This window comes from Cervus elaphus, chromosome 12, assembly GCF_910594005.1.
Source record: "Cervus elaphus chromosome 12, mCerEla1.1, whole genome shotgun sequence".
Lineage (NCBI taxonomy): Eukaryota > Metazoa > Chordata > Mammalia > Artiodactyla > Cervidae > Cervus > Cervus elaphus.
In genome coordinates this window covers 88,460,209-88,480,366 of record NC_057826.1, presented here as the reverse complement: position 1 = coordinate 88,480,366, position 20,158 = coordinate 88,460,209, and the positions used below count along the sequence as shown (strand labels likewise).

Here is a 20,158-nt window from a genome sequence, read left to right as displayed (position 1 = left end):
GTCTTGTTCAGGTCAATTTTAAAAAGTTTGTGTTAGTCAGAGTGGCAGGACAATGGTAAAGACACTTGATAATATGTTGGGTAGTGGGTGGAAATAAGCCCAGGATTAAAACTTAGTCAGAGGGATCTTTGAAACAGGTTATATTGGAGAAATGTCCATTGGCTCTGAATGCCACCTACATTCCAGGGTTTTCTGAACAAAGCATGTGGACCAAAGTGTGTTTCATGTTGGTTGCTATGCTTTGAGTCATTTAACAATGATTCTAGTTATAGCAAGACCAAGACTTTAAAGCAGAAATTGCTCTTAGTATTTTGTGTCCTTAGAAAGTTGCCTACTACCCAGGATAGAGTCTTTTTGGTGTGTCTGTGCTTTCTTTTGACAGAGTTGTCCCAGTCTGCTCTGTCAATGAATGAATGCCTCGTGTATGTGTGTTTGTGTGCATGTTTTAATGGTCACAAAACTCAGTAAAATTAGTGCAACTAAAGTTCTTTGCCAAATAAAGCACATTTTGAGCACTTTAAAAAATATTTCATTCAAGTATGAGGAGTATACTCTTACAGTGCTTTGCAAAAAAATAATAATCTGTGGTAGGACTGGAAGTTGTTAGCACACAAGAAAACTATTTAGGAAAAAAAACTATTTGATAGGGTTTTTTATTTTGTCTTTCGTTGCAAAGTAAAGGATACCTGTATCCAAAAACTTGAGAACAGACCAGTGTTATTTTCTTTTCCCTTGCCTTTTGTATTTTGGAATTTGGTTCAAACCAATCAGAGTCAATGGAGAAAGTAGTGGAGTTAACTTTTGATTGTCAGTTCTGTGTTCCCTTGGGGCTACAGATGTAAAATTTTTGGAGAACTTTAACTGCAAGCTTGGCTTTTTTTTTTTTTTTTATCTTGTTCATTAAAAAAAGAATGTTGTAGGGTGCTTTGGGGGAATAGTTAAGATCCCTGTCACTGGGAACATTTAGGCAGTGGTAGGGTAATAATAATGATTAACATTTACTGGGCATTTACTCTGGGTCATTTTATCCTGATATGAACTCTTTGAGATGAGATCTACTATTCTATTGGGTTCGCCAAAAGTTCATTCAGGTTTTTCCATAGTATCTTATGGAAAAATTCCAACAAACTTTCTGGCTACCTCAATATTTTTGTACTCAGATAGGAAATTGAAAGTGTTAGCCACTCAGTTGTGTCCTACTCTTTGCTACCCCCATGGACTGTAGTTCGCCAGGCTCCTCTGTCCATGGGATTGTCCGGGCAAGAAAATTGGAGTGGGTTGCCATTTCCTCCTCCAGGCGATCTTCCTGACCCAGGAATCAAACCCTAGTCTCCTGACTATCCTGCACTGCAGGCGAACTCTTTACTGATAAGTCGTTAGGTTGAAAAGCATGGGGAATGTCAACAGCTGAGAAGTATCAGGGATGAGATGCAACCCCAGAAAGCCTAACTCCAGAGCCTGCCTGCTAAACCTGTTGTTACACACTGCCTCCCCTCGAGGGTGTGTAGAAGGGGATTGCTGGGTTGCTTGGAAGAAAGCAATATAAGGCCTTCAAAGGCTTTCCTACTCTTAAGAGACCAGGACTGAATAGTGTTAGGCCTACCTTGGTCCATATATCTACCAGCCCTCAACAAGGGCCTTTCCATTGCTTCCTATTCGTTTGGCCCCTTGCCCAACAAAGCCTGATTATCATCCGTCACTTTGTGGGTGTGTTGTGGGAGCAGGTAGGGGACTGCATTTTTTAAAAAATTCAAATTCTTATGGTAGGGCCACAGTTCTGTTTTACTTTGGGAGATAGTATAGTGGTTCCTTATGCCTCCATAGCACATTCTGAAGTACAACATCAGCCATCCTTTTCAAACATCGCACCCATCTTTTGGTCTTAGCTTACAGGTAATAGGACTTTGCTTCATTTCCAAGGTTCTGCCCTGGGTCCATTAACTGGAGTTCTACCGTAGACTTTTCCTGAGACTGTTCTGGTCACATACACGGTTCTCTGATGTCTGAAACTGGGTCTGGTGTCATACCTGCTAGACTCTCTTCCAGAGATCAGGTTCTGCTGCCTGTTGGCAAGCTTCTCCGAACAGTCAAAGGGTTTGGATTTCTGAGGATCTTCCTGCCTCTCCTTTGCTAGACTGTTTCCATCCAGTGAAGCTCCTGTCACCCCTGTTCCACCTCCTTAGCTGCCCTTCGAGCTGAATTGTAGTTGGTAATACCTCCCACTTAGTATCTAAGGTAAGAGGCAGAAGATTTCTAAATCTACCATTGTCCTGCTTTCTCTTCTCGGTAGCCTCTAGGCTATAAGCCGTCTCTGCTCTGGAGGTATCATGTATTTCTTTCTGGTTTGGAGCTTCTTATCACTGTCTTTGTAATTAGGATGTCGATCAGCAGATATTGGACCCAGAGATTTGTTTGTCTTTGCTGCTTGCTTTCATTGCCCTGTGAGTGCCTTTCTGCCCTCTGACCTGGCATGGTCTGGGGCACTCGCTTCCATTATAGGTGACGTGAACGTGCCTAGTTATGGTTAGGCAGCGCGGTGCTGGGCTCCGGTGAGGGAGAGTGACCATGAACAGCTTTCATTCATGTATTCACCATTCCAAACCAAAAATAATCGCTGAGCTTCTATTGTGAGCTTTCTAGAAGTGCAGTGCTCAGTACCAGGAATACAAAAATGAACAAACATGAATTTGCTCTCAAGGTTCTTAACTCTAGGGAGTGGGAGTGAAATATAGATACGTTCAATAGAGTGAGGTCATTCTTGTGTAGGAGTATGTGGAGTGTGGTGGAGCTCTTGGGAGAGACAGTTAACCCAGCTGGGGTTGAGTGGTACCTGAGGGGACCTTCCCAAAAGAGAGAAGGATAGATTTTTACCTTAGAAATGGATTGCCTCAAACCCTTCCTCTTCAGTCTTTTTGTGTTTTTTCTTTTGTGATTTAATGTGACTCTCTAGCCCCGTCCCTTTGGCCTTTACAGCCTTTGTGCCTATTATTCTTTGTATAATAATTTGTATCCAAGGGGAGAAACAGTAGCTTATTTTATGTTCTTAGAAGTTTTGCCTTGAAAGCACAAAAAGAAAGAGGCATGAAAAATCAAATCATCTATGTTAGAAGCACTTTGGGCTTCCTTCGTGGTGGTAAAGAATCTGCCTGCAATGCAGGAGACCCAGGTTCAATCCCTGGGTCTGGAAGATCCTCTGGAGAAGGGAATGGCAACCCACTCCAGTATTCTTGCCTGGAGAATTCCATGGATAGAGGAGCCTGGCAGTCTACAGCCCATGGAGCTGCAAAGAGTTGGACATGACTGAGCGACTTATACACACACGCACAGAAGCACTTTTGTTTTGTTGGTACCCAGAATTAGGACTCTAAGATTATTGTATACTGAGAGAATTTTTAGCAGGAAACAAGGACACATTTGCATATGAAATGAAAATAGTTATTACAGTGACAAAATATGTAGCTCAGATTTCTAGAAACTGAATTCTTTAGTCCAAAACAAATAAGACTAGGCAAATTGGATATGAAACAAACAAACAAACAAAACTTATCTCTTGAATATTGCTGTCATCATTCCAAGTATTCTTATTTCTTAGGTGAAAATTTTCCATTACTGTTTTGTGATGTTCTAAAATTAAAAGATAGTGTAAGATTTTACATATTCCAAAAGGAGAAGACCTAAATTCAGTATTTCAATGAATTATTCTTTATTTGCTTCCTTACCAATAGATTTTTAAGTTATTATTTTATTGGCAATACGTCTCCCAAAAATATAATCCAAAGTAGTTTATAATGCATTTGGGGGGTGGGCGTGGGCAAGAACACCACTCCCTTCTCCAGGGATCGAACCCAGGTCTCCCCACACTGTAGGTAAGATGCTTTACCGCCTGAGCTACCAGGGAAGCCTCAAAGTAGTTTATAATGCAGATATTCAGGCCAAAGTCTAAGGATCTCTTTTCTGCAGCATGCTGTACATTAAAAAAAATTAAAAGGTTACTTAAAAAAATCATAATGGGTTTTTTACTTAAGGCAATGCTTAATTAATTCTGTTAGGCATTTGCCTAATCCCAAATAAATATCTCAGAATTTTACCTTCACAATTGATAACATTGTCTGATTATAATATGTTTTTCCACTGCATATGATTATAATATGATTTAATAATTTGATTTCTTAAATACAGTTAAGACATTGATTTTAAGCATTTGAAGATTAGGATTGGCTTTGTGGTTAATTTGCCATCTCAGTGTTGCTGATGATAAGTAATTTTTAGCATCATTTTCAAATCTATAAAAATTATCATGGCTGATATTTGAGGGTTGTTATATCCTTAAAACAAATTATTGTTTCACTTATAAATTCAGTATCATTTCTTACATTCACCAACCTTGTCTATGACCTACACATCCTGTTTGAAACTAAAAGGAAAGACAGAGACAACTGAATTATAGGATTACTGGGTCTCAAAGAATTCAAGGGTGGTAATGCCTTCAGGAAAAATGGTAGAAGTGGGAGTAGGCAAACTCTAGGGAATTCAGCTAGCATATGTTCTCCATCTTCTATTTCTGCTTCTTTGTGTATCTTGTAGAATCTTTCCTCTCTCTGCCAGCTAGCTGGCTTACGTGTTCCTCAGTTCACATGATGGAATATGGTCTGAGTTTACTTCTTTAGTGTCAGGGGGAGACATCGCTCCTTCTTAGCCTCAATTCCAGAGTCCTGGAGTGGAGACGATGACTTGTTTTGGATTTGAAGCCCACCCCTGGTCAGTCTGGAGGGTGGGATGGGGATATGGAGTGGCTGCAGGGAACCAACCAACTCTTTGGGGGTATGTGTATCGTTTTGAGTTCAGTGCACCCTCCCTACAAATGGTATCCACTGCATTGCTGTAGGTATATAGTAAGAGCAATAGCATTACTCAATTATGGTCATGTCCCAGCTCAGAAAATTATATGGAGGCAAGAGGCTAGGGGCTGGTTGAGTAAAGGGCTCTTTTATCAAAACCATGTGAGGAAAAACTCTGCGTCTATGATATTTTGATATAATACTCCATTTTCTTTCTAACAGGTTAGTGGTTACTTGGATGACTGTACCTGTGATGTTGAAACCATTGATAAATTTAATAACTACAGGCTTTTCCCAAGACTTCAAAAACTCCTGGAAAGTGACTACTTTAGATATTACAAGGTATTTAAAAATTTGTGGGGTGGTATAGGAATACTTAAAGCTTAAATGGATAATTACATTTTCTTAGGAATCACTGAGCTTCAAAATTGTGTTTATTATTTAAAATTGAGCAAGGCTATATTAGGAAAATGCAGTTTGTAAGAATGAACCATATGGTTCTGAAATGACCCATTGAATACTTTTAATTTCAAAAACTGAGTTTTGAACTCTAGTGTTAGAATCTAGCTGGTTAAATTGAAGTCAGAACAGAAACTATTATATTGTTATTGAAGTCATGAGTTGTTCATAACATTCCAAAACATCAGATTTGCTCCATTTAATTTAAAAAAAAGTATTTTTAAGAAGCATGACTTTATTCTGACCAGTATTATTTTAACAATAACTTGTGATGTTTTATCTTGAGATATCCATTGAAAGAGTATAGAAAACCTGATCATTGGAATATGCAGTGCACACTGTGTTCACAATTGTCTGTTAGCTATTACTTTCATTGAAAGGCTGTGAGTTGGGAAAAAAAAAAAGACTGTAAGTTGAACAGTGATGACATGAGCTACTTTGGCTCCCAGTTGCCATCTGTTCAGGAACTGCTTAGTAGCATATTTTGTCTTTATGATCAAGTCTACCAATTTGCTTAGACCAGCTACACATTTATACCATCACTGAAGCTTGACAACTGGTAAATGGATGAAGTAGAATAATTGCAACTGATAACATGACCAGGTTATAGTATCATAATTCAACATCAGTCTGTTACAATCTTGAGATTCTTATTTTTGTAACTTTTCTCTAATTTTATTTTGCAGGTAAACCTGAAAAGGCCATGTCCTTTCTGGAATGACATCAGCCAGTGTGGAAGAAGGGATTGTGCTGTCAAGCCCTGTCACTCAGTAAGAACAGTCTATACATTTAAGAACTGTCACATGTTTTTTGGAGTAATTGCAGTTTTTGAAAGGGTGCAATATAACTAAAATAATATTTGAATCCTTATGTTAAATATAACATTGTTTAAAATCAACACATTAAAACTCTAAACTTATGACTATAAATCCTATTTTGAATTATTCTGTAGTAGAATTTAGATTTTGTGGTTAGTACAGTCTGTTGATTTATTACCCAGAGTAATAAAAGCTATTGTTCTTTTGGCTTGATATTTTTATTTATTTTTTATTGGCTGTACCGGGTCTTCGTTGCTGTGCGGGCTTTCTCCAGCTGCAGCAGGTGGAGGCCCCTCTCATTGTGGCAGGCGGGCTTCTCATCCTGGTGGCCTCTCCTTGTGGAGCACAGGCTGTAGGCGCGCTAACGTCAGTAGTTGGAGTGCACAGGCTTAGCTGCTCCATGGCATGTGGGATCTTCCCAGACCAAGAATCGAACCCCTGTCTCCTGTGTTAGCAGGTAGATTCTTAACCAGTGGACCACCACGGAAGTTCCTTTTGGCTTATTATTTGTTTTTCTTATGTCTTAACTACAGTTATGTATGTACTAGTAAAAAAGTGAAATTTATTGAGGTACAAATGTAGTCCTGCAGTCCTTCCCCTTTTCTGAGGATGTATTCATTTTCCTCCTTGGCAGGGATTTGAACAAAACCACTGGCTTTGCTTAGGAGTTCTGAGAGCATTAAAATTTGAAATATTCCACTCTGAAAGCAGAGAATTTTACCCTTTTCAATGAAAGCATTTTTTCCCCTTTAAAAGTACATATTTTTATTTTACTTTCTTTTGTTGAGATAAAATACATATCACATAAAATTTACCATTTTATTTTAGCCATTTCTAAGTGCACAGTTCATTGGCATTAAATACATTCACACTGTTAGACAGCCATCACCACCATCCATCTCTAGAACTTTTACATCTTTCTAAACTGAAACTTCATGCTCATTAAACAATAAATTCCTATTCCTCCCTCCCTTCAGCCGTGGGAAGTCACTGTTTTACTTTCCTTCTCTATGAATTTGACTACTCTAGGTACTTCATGTATAAGGGGAATCTTTATAATATTTGTTCTTTTGTGTCTGACTTATTTCACTTATCATATTTTCCAGGTTACCTATATTGGAACATGTGCTAGATTTTTATCTCTTTTAAAGACTGAATAATATTCCACTGTATATGTGTACTACATTTGGTTTATTCATTCACCTGTTGATTGACTTGGGTTATTTTCACCTTTTGGTTCTTGTGAATAATACTGCTATGAACATGGATGTACAAATTATATGTTTGAATCCCTACTTTCAGTTTTTTGGGGTATATACCTAGAAATGGAATTGCTGGATCATTTAGTAATTTTTAGTTCAATTTTTGAGCAACACCATGCTCTCTTCTGAATTTGGCAATAAGGAGTTCGTGATCTGAGCCACAGTCAGTTCCTGGTTTTGTTTTTGTTGACTGTATAGAGCTTCTCCATCTTTCGCTGCAAAGAATATAATCAGTCTGATTTCGGTATTGACCCTCTGGTGATGTCCATGTGTAGAGTATTCTCTCGTGTTGTTGGAAGAGGGTGTTTGCTATGACCAGTGCGTTCTCTTGGCAAAACTCTGTTAGCCTTTGCCCTGCTTCATTTTGTAATCCAAGGCCAAATTTGCCTGTTACTCCAGGTATCTGTTGACTTCCTACTTTTGCATTCCAGTCCCCTATAATAAAAAGGACATCTTTTTTGGGTGTTAGTTCTAGAAGGTCTTGTAGGTCTTCATAGAACTGCCAACTTCAGCTTCTTCAGCATTACTGTTTGGGGCATAGACTTGGATTACTGTGATATTGAATGGTTTGCCTTGAAAACAAACAGATCATTCTATCGCTTTTGAAATTGCATCCAAGTACTGCATTTCAGACTCTTTTGTTGACTGAGGGCTACTCCGTTTCTTCTAAGAGATTTTTGCCCACAGTAGAAGATATAACAAAGTAGTAGATATAACAAAGATCCATCTAGTCAAAGCTATGTTTTTCCTGGTAGTCACATATGGATGTGAGAGTTGAATTGTAAAGAAAGCTGAGCCCTGAAGATTGATACATTTGAACCGTGGTGTTGGAGAAGACTCTTGAGTCCCTTGGACTGCAAGGAGATCAAACCAGTCAATCCTAAAGGAAATCAATCCTGAATATTCATTGGAAAGACTGATGCTGAAGCTGAAACTTCAATACTTTGGCCACATGATGCAAAGAACAGACTCATTGGAAAAGACCCTGATGCTGGGAGAGATTTAAGGTGGGATGAGAAGGGGTCAACAGAGGATGAGATGGTTGGATGGCATCACCGATGTGATGGACATGAGTTTGAGTGGGCTCTGGGAGTTGGTGATGGACAGGGAAGCCTGGCGTGCTGCAGTCCAGGGATTTCAAAGAGTCAGACATGACTGAGTGACTGAACTGAAGTGATGTTATCTTCTACAGTGACTGTACCATTTTACTTTCTCACTTGCAGTGTACAAGGGTTCCAGTTTCTCCACATTTTTGCTAACACAGGGGCTTCCCTGTGTTAAAGGCTCAGACATTAAAGTCTGCCTGCAGTGCAGGAGACCCAGGTTCAATCCCTGGGTCGGGAAGATCTCCTGGAGAAGGAAATGGCAGCCCACTCCAGTATTCTTGCCTGGAAAATTCCATGGACAGAAGAGCCTGGCAGGCTGTAGTCCATGAGGTCGCGAAGAGTCAGACATGACTTGAGTGACTTCACTAAAATTGCTAACACTTGCTATTTTCTGTGTTTTTTTTGTTTGTTTGTTTGATTTTTTGGTAATAGCCATCCTAATGGGTGTGAAGTGATGGTGTTGTTTTGAGCAGCTTATTTGTATACATGTAAATATTGCTACATATACGTGTCTAGTATAAGAATAAGGCAAATGTAAAGTGTTATTTATGAGAATTTTATCATTAGCTGAATGAAAAGCAAGTTTTTAGTTATTTTAATCCTCATAGACATAGCATTTTGAAAAGTCAAGGGTTAACTTAGGAAATACCTTATGTTGCTATGATTAAAACATGAACATATCGTTAAAATGATATCAATTTAAATATTTCATTTTATTTCATTAGTTCTAGTATTTATATTTAGTAATACGAAAAGTACTTGAGGAGATTCAAATTTACCAAGTACTTTTTTTACATGGCTTTTTACAATGCTAAAACTATGGTGGATTCTTATTAAAGACATTTAATTGCACTTACACATTAAATGGGCTATTATTAGCATTAGTCAGAACAAGCAGTCTGGCAATTATTGCAAATTTGAATCTCATCTTGAAACAGCATTGCTTGTAATTATTTTAACACAGTGTAGAACTAGGGGTTGCCACCTTCAGAAGAAGATTGGAGCGGGCAGAAAAATCTGAGAGACGCATAGCATAAAGTGATAGCTTATTGATTCCCAGGTTGACAGACTGACAAATGAAATCCATTTTACTGTAAATCCTAGAGAAAACAGCCAAGTTTAGCGTTTAAGAAATGCTAAAAGTTACGATGTTTATTATCCGACTTGAGCCCACAGAAATGCTAAAATAAAATAATTCAGTGAAAGCTAGCAATTTGTACTGGGAAACTGAGAAAACCTACTTATTTCACGTTCTATAGAACTGGAGTCAAATGCCTTTCATGCCAATACCGCCCCCCTTACCCTGGCCTTTTTTTTTTTCTTGAACTGGGTTCTTGATGGAGAGAAGTATTTAAAAAAAAAAAAAAAAAGTGGTCTTCCTTGGTGGTGCAGTGGAAAGTTCCCCTTGAGAAGGGAATGGCAACCCACTCCAGTATTCCTGCCAGGGAAATCCCATGGACAGAGGAGCCTGGTGGGCTACAGTCCATGGGGTAGCAAAAGAGTCAGACATGACCTAGTGACTAAACAACAACAGAAGATATTTATTCACCCCATAAATATTCTTATATTTTAGTGTAGCAGAGGAGTGCCATAATTAGACTGAAGATTCAGAAAGATTATTGGTAGTCTTATGGAGAGTAGGGAGCGGAAGATGGAATGGAGAAGGACTAGCAATTAGCAATTGAATGTAATTTTATTCAATAATGAATATTTTTGAGGGTCTACTATGTACCTGGACCTGGGCATGTAAGATGAGCACTTGTCATGATGAAGTACTGGAAGAGAAACACTAAGTGATCATTTCAATACACATGTGATAAGCCAATAATAGACATGCTGAAGGTGTACGCATGAGGAGCAAAGGAAGGGTAGAGGAGAGAGACAACAAGAAGCTCCACTCCAAATGACAACGAGGGAACGAGCCCTTTTAATTCCTCTTAGGACAAGCCTGGTCTCAGTTCTAATAGTTCCTAAGTAGGGCAGTCTATCACCACCAAAGAGTGATTAGAAGTAATTTCAAATACTTTTAAATACTTGCTTCAGGCTAACTAATCAGCTGTCCCATCTAGCATTTATATTGTACATTACTGAAATCTTGACATCTCACTATTATGTTCTTCATTATGTATCTTAAAAAGACATTGTAGGAATTCGCTGGCTGTCCAATGTTTAGGACTCCATACTTTCACTGCTAAAGGCCTGGGTTCAATCCCTGGTTGGGTAACTAACATCTCACAAGCCACATAGTGTGGCCAAAAGAACAAAAAAAAAAAAGGACATTGCATCATGAATACAGTGCAATTATCACATGTGCAATACATGTACAAGGTTAAACACAGTTAACTCACTACTCCGGAAGGTCTGCTGATGTTTCGTTAATTCCTTTTTGAGCTAAATGAGGAACCAAGACCAGTTTCTTTTTGTCAACACTTTGGTTTCTTTTTTCAGTTCATGTAGATACTTGGTTCAGGTTATACGTTGGGACACAGTGGAGATAGAAAAATAATAAAAAAATTGAAATTCTGTTCTTCCTATGGGGCTTTAATGGGGAAGGCAATGGCAACCCATTCCGATATTCTTGCCTAGAGAATTCCATGGACAGACTGTGGGGTCGCAAAGAGTTGGACACAACTAAGTAACTAATGCAACACAACAATGGGACTTTAAAATGCACATCTTTTGATTTGCACCCCTGATTCCAGAGAATATTTGAATGAGGCAGATTGTCTTCCCATGGAGGCTGGACTCTCTCTGAAGAGTTATTTATTACCTTTACAGTTAATTAGAACAATGTTCTTTCACTTCCATCAGAAAAACAATATTCAGTGTTAGTCCGGGAGTAAGAAATGAGCTCTCTGGTGGTTAAGTCTTTTGTAGGTTAATTAGAAAGATGTATCCAATAAAAATGGTACATATCCTTTGACCTAGCAATTCTACAAAGATTTTCACTTATAATTGGATAGATGTCCAAAGATGACCGTAAAGCAGCACTGAATATTGTGAAAATGTCAGTTCTGCTGAAATCAACCTGTAAATTTGGCCTGGTTTATTATATGGAAAAATTAGACACCATCTAAATATCTGGTCATAGGAGAAGACTATACATTGATCTAGTACAAAGTCTCGATGAGTACACAATAAAGTGTTCATCTCTGTGTGGCTCTTTCCCTTTGGAATCTATTTCAGGAATGCACTGAATATATTTAGCATTAGAATAGGACCCTGCAATTTACAGAGCTCTCTCACATACATCATTATCTCTACTCACAGCATCACTTTGAGGATAGGTAGATAGATCCTGTGTTATACAGTGGTCAACACAGAACTAAAACTAGTGCCATTTTCCTCTGAAAAGAACTGGAGTTCCTTAAAAAATGGTTGATTCCTAGACTGGAACAAGAAATATATAAGAGCCTGGAGTATCCTGTCATAACAGAAACAAAAAGTGCTGTTAAAGATTACTGGGGTAGGGACTTCCCAGTGGTCCGGTGGCTGAGATTTCTTGCTCCCAATGCAGGGGACGTGGGTTTGGTTCCCTGGTTGGGGAACTGGATTCTGCGTGTGGCAACTAAGTTTCCTGCATGATGAAACAAAGATCCAGCATGCCAGCAACTTACACCCGGCACAGCCAGATAAATAGAAATATTTAAAAAAAAAAAAGATGACTAGGGTAACATATAAAGGACACCAGTGCAGCTAAAGACACAGGCCACATAAAAAGGCCAGCACTTAGCCCCCAGGTGGTTAAATGTGGGACAGTCTGAGCATTAAGAAGAATAATGGCTAAGATTCTATTTTTATATTTCCATGCTCTAATGTGTGTAATCAATCCACAGCATAACTTATTGAATTTTTTGTTTATTTTTAAGAAATAATATAAAGATTGCCTAACTGTTCTCAGTTAAATATTAGCCTGTTAACTTCAGTCATTTGTTCTGTGCATTCTTCTTATAAATCATAGAACTATAAAATATTTTTTCAGAAGATAGAATAACTGTCATCTAAAAGCATTTTAAAATATTTTTCAGGATGAAGTTCCTGATGGAATTAAATCTGCAAGCTACAAGGTATGTATATATACTTATTAATGTGTCTAGTATTGGGCAAAACTAAAAAAATTCACTTCCCCTACCAACTAATACCTCACTTCTCTGCTCCCCTGTACAGTGATACTCCTTGCAGTGGCTCTAATTATTTTTTCCTTCATTTTCTTTACCTTTTTTTTTTTTTTTAAATTAAAGCTTAAAAGAAAAATAAAAGTAGGGGGGAACCCCAAATTGTGTACACATCACCCAGCTTAAGGCATTACCAGTATATACGGTCAATCTTGTTTCATCTGTCCCTTCCACTCCATTCTCCCAATTATTTGAAAGCCAGTCTGAGATAAATCATTTTGTGTACAAATACTTCGTGTGCATTTCTAAGACAGATGATACTTTAAAAACCCCACATGACCAAAGTCGGGGTCGGGTCTCTCTTGTTGTTTCGTAAATGCCTTAATGTATGTGCCTGTGTGCTCCGTCGCTTCAGTCCAACTCTTTGCGACCCTACGGACTGTAGCCTGCTAGGCTCCCCTGTCCACTGGACTTTCTGGCGCGGTTTGCTGTGCCCTCCTCCAGGAGCTCTTCCTGACCCAGGGATCAAACCTGCATGTCCTGCGTCTCCTGCATTGCAGGCAGATTCTTTACCCACTGAGACACCTGGAAGCCCTTAATAGTCAATTTCAAATAGGATTCACACATATTCCACACATTTCACTTGGTATGCGTCATACCTAAGGTGCTATTTGACTGGTCAGTGAAAAATCTGGGAAATTATAGATTAGGTTTATGAGAAATATGTATAAGAAGCAGAGGATGAGGAGTCCTGCATAGAGAGAGTAGTCCTATTTTATAGTGGCTTTATCCTTCATTGCATGGTGCAAATCAACCACTTATTACTATTTAGTACTTTTAAAATTTTACAGTGAATCCTTTTGACTGAAAGAACTAAAAGAGGAAAAAGAAAGTACATGTTTAATGAAAAATGAAGTACTGAATTTCCACTTCTCACAGCAGTCGATGATGATATATAACTCACACAAGGGTTATTGTTTACCATCCATAAGAACCATGAAAGTATCACTGATCCTATGAAAATCAAAACACACAGATCTGCTGACAAAGCCTGAGCAGCAGCTTTGTAAGTTAGTGGTTGTTTTAAGAAGAGTGTGTCTAAGACAGCTTAACATGTGCACACAATAAATGCAGACAATAAATTTACATATCATTTTGGAATGTGTGGTTGTCCATTTAGACTAAATAACTGTTCTAAATTAAAATTTTCTGATATTTTATTGTGAAAATTTTCATACATACAGCCAAGTTGAAGGAATTTTCCTGTGAACGCTGTCATACTGATCACCTAGATTCTACTATTAACATTTTCATAAACTCACTTTACTACATATTTGTCTATCTGTTCATCCTTATAGCCGTCCATTAAACCATTTTATCTTTTGGATGTATTTCAAGTAAGTTGTAAGCATCAGTACACATTGCCCTCACTATATGTTATTAACTAAATATATACATAACTAGAAGTATATCATTGAGTAGAGTCTAATATTTGCTTACATGTACATTTAATAAAATTGATATATAATGAAGTGCACACATCTTAAGTGTGCATTTGTTAAATGCATACACCTTTGTAACTTAGGCTTCTGTTTCATTACAGAACATTGCTGCTACCCTAGAAAGTTGTTTGATACCCCATCCCAGTCAGTCCATACACCTTCCCCAGAGGCAATCACTGTTCTGCACTTTTTATGTGTTAGATTTAAGCTAATTTTGATCATTTTTGATTCTGCGTTTTTTATTCATACACAAAGAATGAAATCATAGCTATTAATGTGTTGGCTCCAGTGCAGAGCTTTGCATATAATTAAATGATGCCATCATCAGCTGTTTCAAATAATCATTTCAATTCCAGAATTAAGAAAAATATATTTATTTTTGGTTGTGCTGGGTCTTTGTTGCTTTGCATGTGCTTCTCTAGAGTGTGGGCTCGGCTGTTGTGGCATACAGGCTTTAGTTGCTCTGAGGCATGTAGGATCTTCCCAGACGAGAGATTGAACCTGTGTCCTCTGCATCGGCAGGTGGATTCTTATCCAATGCACCACCAGGGAAGTCCCAGAAATTGTTGGATTTTTTTCATTCAGTTGATGCTCAAAGTAAAATTTTCAGAAGTTCATTGTTGAAAAAAAGCATTTGTCACTGAATGTTAGTATAAATTCATTTAAAGTTCAAAATTGAAGATGAAGTATTTGTTTTGTGGGATTGATACACATATTAAATTTTGATGGAACAGTGTCCTGCTTCCCTGGTGGTCCAGTGGCTAAGACTCCATGCTTCCAATGCAGGGGGCCTGGGTTCGATCCCTAGTCAGGGAACTAGATCCCACACCTTGCAACTAAGAGTTTGCAAGCCACAACTAAAGATCCCACATGTCGCAACTAAGACCTGGCACAGCCAAATAATAAAATATTAAGGAAAAAGAAATGATGTCCTGGTAAATCAAGAAATATCCTTACTAAATCAAGAAATCTTACTAAATCAGAATTGTAATTGGTTGAGGTACATACATAATTCATAATTGTATCCCGACATGCTGTGATATGTTACTAATTAAGATACTATCAATTTGACAATACTATTGTCAAAATATATATATTTGTCAAAATATATAGGAGATGCTGAAGGACAGGGAAGCCTAGTGTGCTGCAGTCCATGGGGTCACAGAGTCGGACATGACTGAACAGCTGAACAACAAAATAGGATTTTGTATTTATATATACACTAAGTAATGACTATGAAGTTTTGGGGATGAAGCTTATGCTGAATAAAATATTACTTTAGCGTGGTAATAGTAGACTTTCTTTGCTCTCCATCGTCGATCCAATTTTATAAATGTTTGAGCCTTTGAAGAACTACTTTGTTAAATAGTCCAAGAATCCTTCACTGGTATTGGTCATTTGTAAATAAATGAGCCCTCTAAATGTTGATTGCATTTTCAAAATCAGTAGAGAATCATTATTCAAAGTATCTATTGGTGGACTGCTTAAAGAAAAGAACAAACAAATTTCAGCTTTTGAAGCTTTAGCAAGTTGTACTTATTATAACAAAGCTTGTAAACGAAGACCTGGATATTCATTGATATGAAAAGTAGGAAAGAACTGTACATACTAAGTGAAGAAAGCTCAAATGGTATACTGGATTAAATTCTCAAATTTTACAGTTGTGTTTTGGAGACTCTCCCCTTGTGGGAAGAGTCTCCTCTTGATGAACTCTTGTTTTTAACTGGATAAATGTATATTCTGAGTTATGAGGGAAGCACAAATTCTGACCTGAAATGGATTTAAATTAAGAAAGCTTACAATTTCATTTCTATTTGTAAAACATTTAAAATAATTAAAAAATAAGGATAATTTATTTGATGATTTTTGTCTTATTTATTAAAGAGATGTACTTAGAGGCAAAGAATAGAACTGTGAAAATATGTGGGCTAAAATATTTTCATATATTTACCTGTAGAAGTAATATTTTTCTCAGTTAAATTGAAAGTGGCTCAGTCATGTCCAACTCTTTGCAACCCCACGAACTGTAGCCTGCCAGGCTCCTCTGTCCATGGGGATTTTCCAGGCAAGACTACTGGAGTGGGTTGCCATTTCCTTCTCCAGGGTATCTTCCCAACTTAAGGATCGAATCTGGGTCTCCTGCATTGCAGGCAGACTCCTCACCAGCTGAGCCAGGAGGGAAATCTTCTCAATTAAAAATTGTATCTTTGGAGAAGAGTCAATTGAAAGTTGGAGAAGGCAATGGCAACCCACTCCAATACTCTTGCCTGGAAAATCCCATGGACAGAGGAGCCTGGTAGGCTGCAGTCCATGGGGTCACTAAGAGTCGGACATGACTGAGTGATTTCATTTTCATTTTTCACTTTCATGCATTGGAGAAGGAAATGGCAACCCACTCCAGTGTTCTTGCCTGAAAAATCCCAGGGATGGGGGAGCCTGGTGGGTTGCCATCTATGGGGTTGGACACTACTGAAGTGACTTAGCAGAAGCAGCAGCAGTTGAAAGTATCAATGATTTCAAATTAACCTTAAAATTAACTTTGAAGAAGATTGTGGGCAATTTTGTAAAACGTTGAAAATAATAAGCATTTTAGAAAAATTATTTTTCTTCAGAAAAAATGCCAATGATGTGGTTTTGAGACAGATGTGACTTACAAAGCTGACTGAGTTATTAAATAGGAGCTAGGAATAGTTGTTTTCTTTAACTTACATTTTAATATTCAGGTAATCACAATAATAAAGTTAAACAACTTTTGCTTAAATATAGATAGGTATACTAAAATATGTAAGTGTATGTTATCTCTTGAACAAATTTTGTTTACTTTTTGATAAGTATTTTTAACTTTTTTATTTTGAGATAACTTTTAACTTATTGAAAAGTTGCAAGATTAATAGAAAGATATTTGTACACTTTTTATAAACATTCACTAATTTTTAATATTTTGCCTCAACTGTCTTAGCATGCTTAAATACATAGAGTTTTTTAAATCATTTAAGAGTTATACATCATGTGCCTTTACCCATTTATACTTAATTATGTATGTGTGAGCACATGCTCAGTTGTGTCTGACTCTGCAACACTGAGGACTGCAGTCCTCCAGACTCCTCTGTCCATGGTATTGCCTGGGCAAGAATACCGGAGTGAGTTGCCATTTCCTTCTCCAGGGGGTCTTCCCAACCCAGGGATAGAACCCGTGTCTCCTGCATTGCAGGCAGATGCTTTACCACTGAGCCACCAGAGAAGTCCTAATTATATATAAAAAGTAATTTTATTTTTGAAAGTAGTTTTTGAGTTGAATTTTCTTTAGGTCGACCAATGTGTTGAAACAAATCATTTCAAACAATTATGTCATTTCACTTATTTCAGTGTTCGCTTTTATCCTCAAAAGAGTCCTTGTCTGTACAGTCATTTGTATGATCATCCTTACAAGAAGGACATGATAGGCACTCAGTTTACATTTGTTGAGTGATTGAATTTGTGGTCTCCTGCTTCCAATGTCATCTTTTAGCTGTATGGTAGTGATGCCTGGTGTGTCGTGAAGTCTCATGATCCATACTTACTTCCCTTTTACACAGCAAGCAGAATACATATCGTAACTTTGACTTTGCGAAGAAATACAGTTGTTAACGTATTTTAAGCACCTAAAGATATTGGAGTATTTTTATAAGACTTGGTAGCCTCCGGGGCATTTTTAGAATTATGGTATTTAGAGTTGAAATAGATCGTAGACGCACATGATCTAGCCCAACCACTTATTTTATGGAAAAGAAAACTGATGCTCACAATTACGTCATTAGAAAAGTGGAACACTGCCCCATGACTCCTTGCCAAGTGATTTCTTTAACCTCAAAGATTTTCTTAGTGGACATTTTGATAGTTGTTGGACTATAAATTATTCTTTATTTTGTAAACATAATAGTAAGTTGTATTCTCCAACAAAACAAAGAGCAAAGCCTTTTACTTATATTTTAGCTTCAGGAAGAATGTGAGGCTTATTTATTTATTTTTTTTTCTTGTAAAGTTTTGAAACCAAGGGGATGATGCTAGCTCTAAAAGAACCTCACATGCCTTCGACAGTCTTCTTAAAAGTTTTTAAAGTACAATCAATTGAATTCTATTTCTTTCCCTTTTGTTTTAGTATTCTGAAGAAGCCAATAATCTCATTGAAGAATGTGAGCAAGCTGAACGACTTGGAGCTGTGGATGAATCTCTGAGGTTTGGTGTTTTATTTGCAATAGTATTTTATGCTTTTTCAGGTGAAATGTTAACTTAAGAAAAAGAGTAACTCCATTTTCTTTGTTTAAAGTGAGGAAACACAGAAGGCTGTTCTTCAGTGGACCAAGCATGATGATTCCTCAGACAACTTCTGTGAAGCTGATGGTATAACATTTTTTATACTATGCATGTTAAGATTGTATCTAAGGAAGAAAATTCTTTTGAAATAATTTAAAGAAAAAAAAATCCTCAGTTTCTAACAGTTTGGCAGTTCCTCAAAAAGCTAAACACAGAATTACCATGTGACTTAACAGTCAACTCCTCAGCATTTACCCCCAAAAGATTGAAGACAGTAAAGCAGATACTTGTACACCCTGTTCACAGCAGCCTTATTCGCAACAGCCAAAAGGTGGAAACAACCCAAGTATCCATCAGCTGCTGCTAAGTCACGTCAGTCGTGTCCGACTCCGTGTGACCCCACAGATGGCAGCCCGCCAGGCTGTCCCGTCCCTGGGATTCTCCAGACAAGAACACTGGAGTGGGATTTAAAAAGAAAACCCAGTTTCTGAAAAAAAAAATTCACCTCCTGAGTTTGCAGTTCTGTGTACTTAGTAATATATATATTTAACTTTTGTAATGTATACAGGTACTTTGTGTAAACTGCTTTGTTGTACTGACCTTGGATTGTTAAATATTTTCCTTAATGATGATTTGTGTTGTTTTTTGGAAAGAAAATAATGAACCATGAGTCATGTCTGTGACATTTAAATAAAACCAAGCTAGAGCTGTGGTATGATTAAAATCTAGGAGTCCTAGAATGCATTAGAACATTTGATTTATGGATTTTTAAATTAGATTTATAGATTCTCCCAGTCTTCCATTGTTTCTTTCAAAAAAAATCAGTGAAAAGAATGATATAGATCATTTTAACTATAAGCAAAAGACGAATCTGAAACACCCCCCTCCCCAAAAAAGGGAAAAGAAAAAGGGAAAGTACTCATTTTTAATTTGTGGCTTCATTTTGGAGAAAAAAAGTACATAAACTTTACTTAATGAAAACCATAAGCATATTTTAGTGGATAATATCTGTAATCCATTGTTTCTAATTCCCAAATCTGAAACTTTGAAAAATGGCTATTTTTCTCCTTAAATTTAGTGCAGATTCACTCAGTATGAATATTCATGTGTTTTTTTTTTCATGTTTTTTACTACAGAAATATTTATGTGTTTGTTTAAAGGTTGCTGCCCCAATCTCTCCTGGAACAATATTCAACATATGTTGCATGTACTATATTACCGTTCTAAAATCTGAAAAGTTATTAATTTCAAATCACATTTGGGCCCAAGGGTGTTGAGTAAAGAACTGTGGACTTATACCTAGTGTTAGGCCAATAAGGAAAGGATGATAAAATGCTCTCCCAGCCCTAATTTTGCCATCTTTTCTGCAAGGATTCTTTGGCCTAAACATTGCTATGTGAGATAAAATTCACCTTGTAACATGGCAACTTATATTTTTTTTAGGCCTGCAGTATTAGAGAAAGAATGGGAATACCTTTACCAAAGCATCCTTTTAAAGCTACATGCTTACTTTTGTGTCACAAATCAGTAATTCATTCCATATATGATGGAGTTCTGTTATCTTGGCTGAATAACTTGTCCACATATTTTTGTTTCTTCTCTTGCAGGAGGGTGAATATATTTTTTTAAAAAGGACAGCTTTATAAGAAATAAATAATGTATGTAATGGTAGATAGAGGATAGGTATTTTGTAAATCTTTTTTTTTTCAGATATTATTTTTATTTTTCTTATAACAAGTCTATAAAGTAAGCATTTGTCTTACTT

At 37.2% G+C, this 20,158-nt stretch overlaps 1 protein-coding gene and 1 non-coding gene across 2 annotated transcripts in view; both read left to right on the top strand.

Annotated features, from left to right (window-relative positions):
* Positions 1–20,158, top strand: part of ERO1A (endoplasmic reticulum oxidoreductase 1 alpha) — a 50,478-nt gene that overhangs the window by 3,170 nt on the left and 27,150 nt on the right. Inside the window, exons 2-6 of the mRNA XM_043919915.1 lie at positions 5,061–5,180; positions 5,984–6,067; positions 12,512–12,550; positions 18,239–18,315; positions 18,407–18,480. Coding sequence (XP_043775850.1) covers positions 5,061–5,180; positions 5,984–6,067; positions 12,512–12,550; positions 18,239–18,315; positions 18,407–18,480 — 394 coding nt within the window. The remainder of the gene's footprint in view (positions 1–5,060; positions 5,181–5,983; positions 6,068–12,511; positions 12,551–18,238; positions 18,316–18,406; positions 18,481–20,158) is intronic.
* Positions 14,844–14,916, top strand: TRNAW-CCA. The gene has a single exon. It is a non-coding gene; the product is annotated as a tRNA-Trp (tRNA).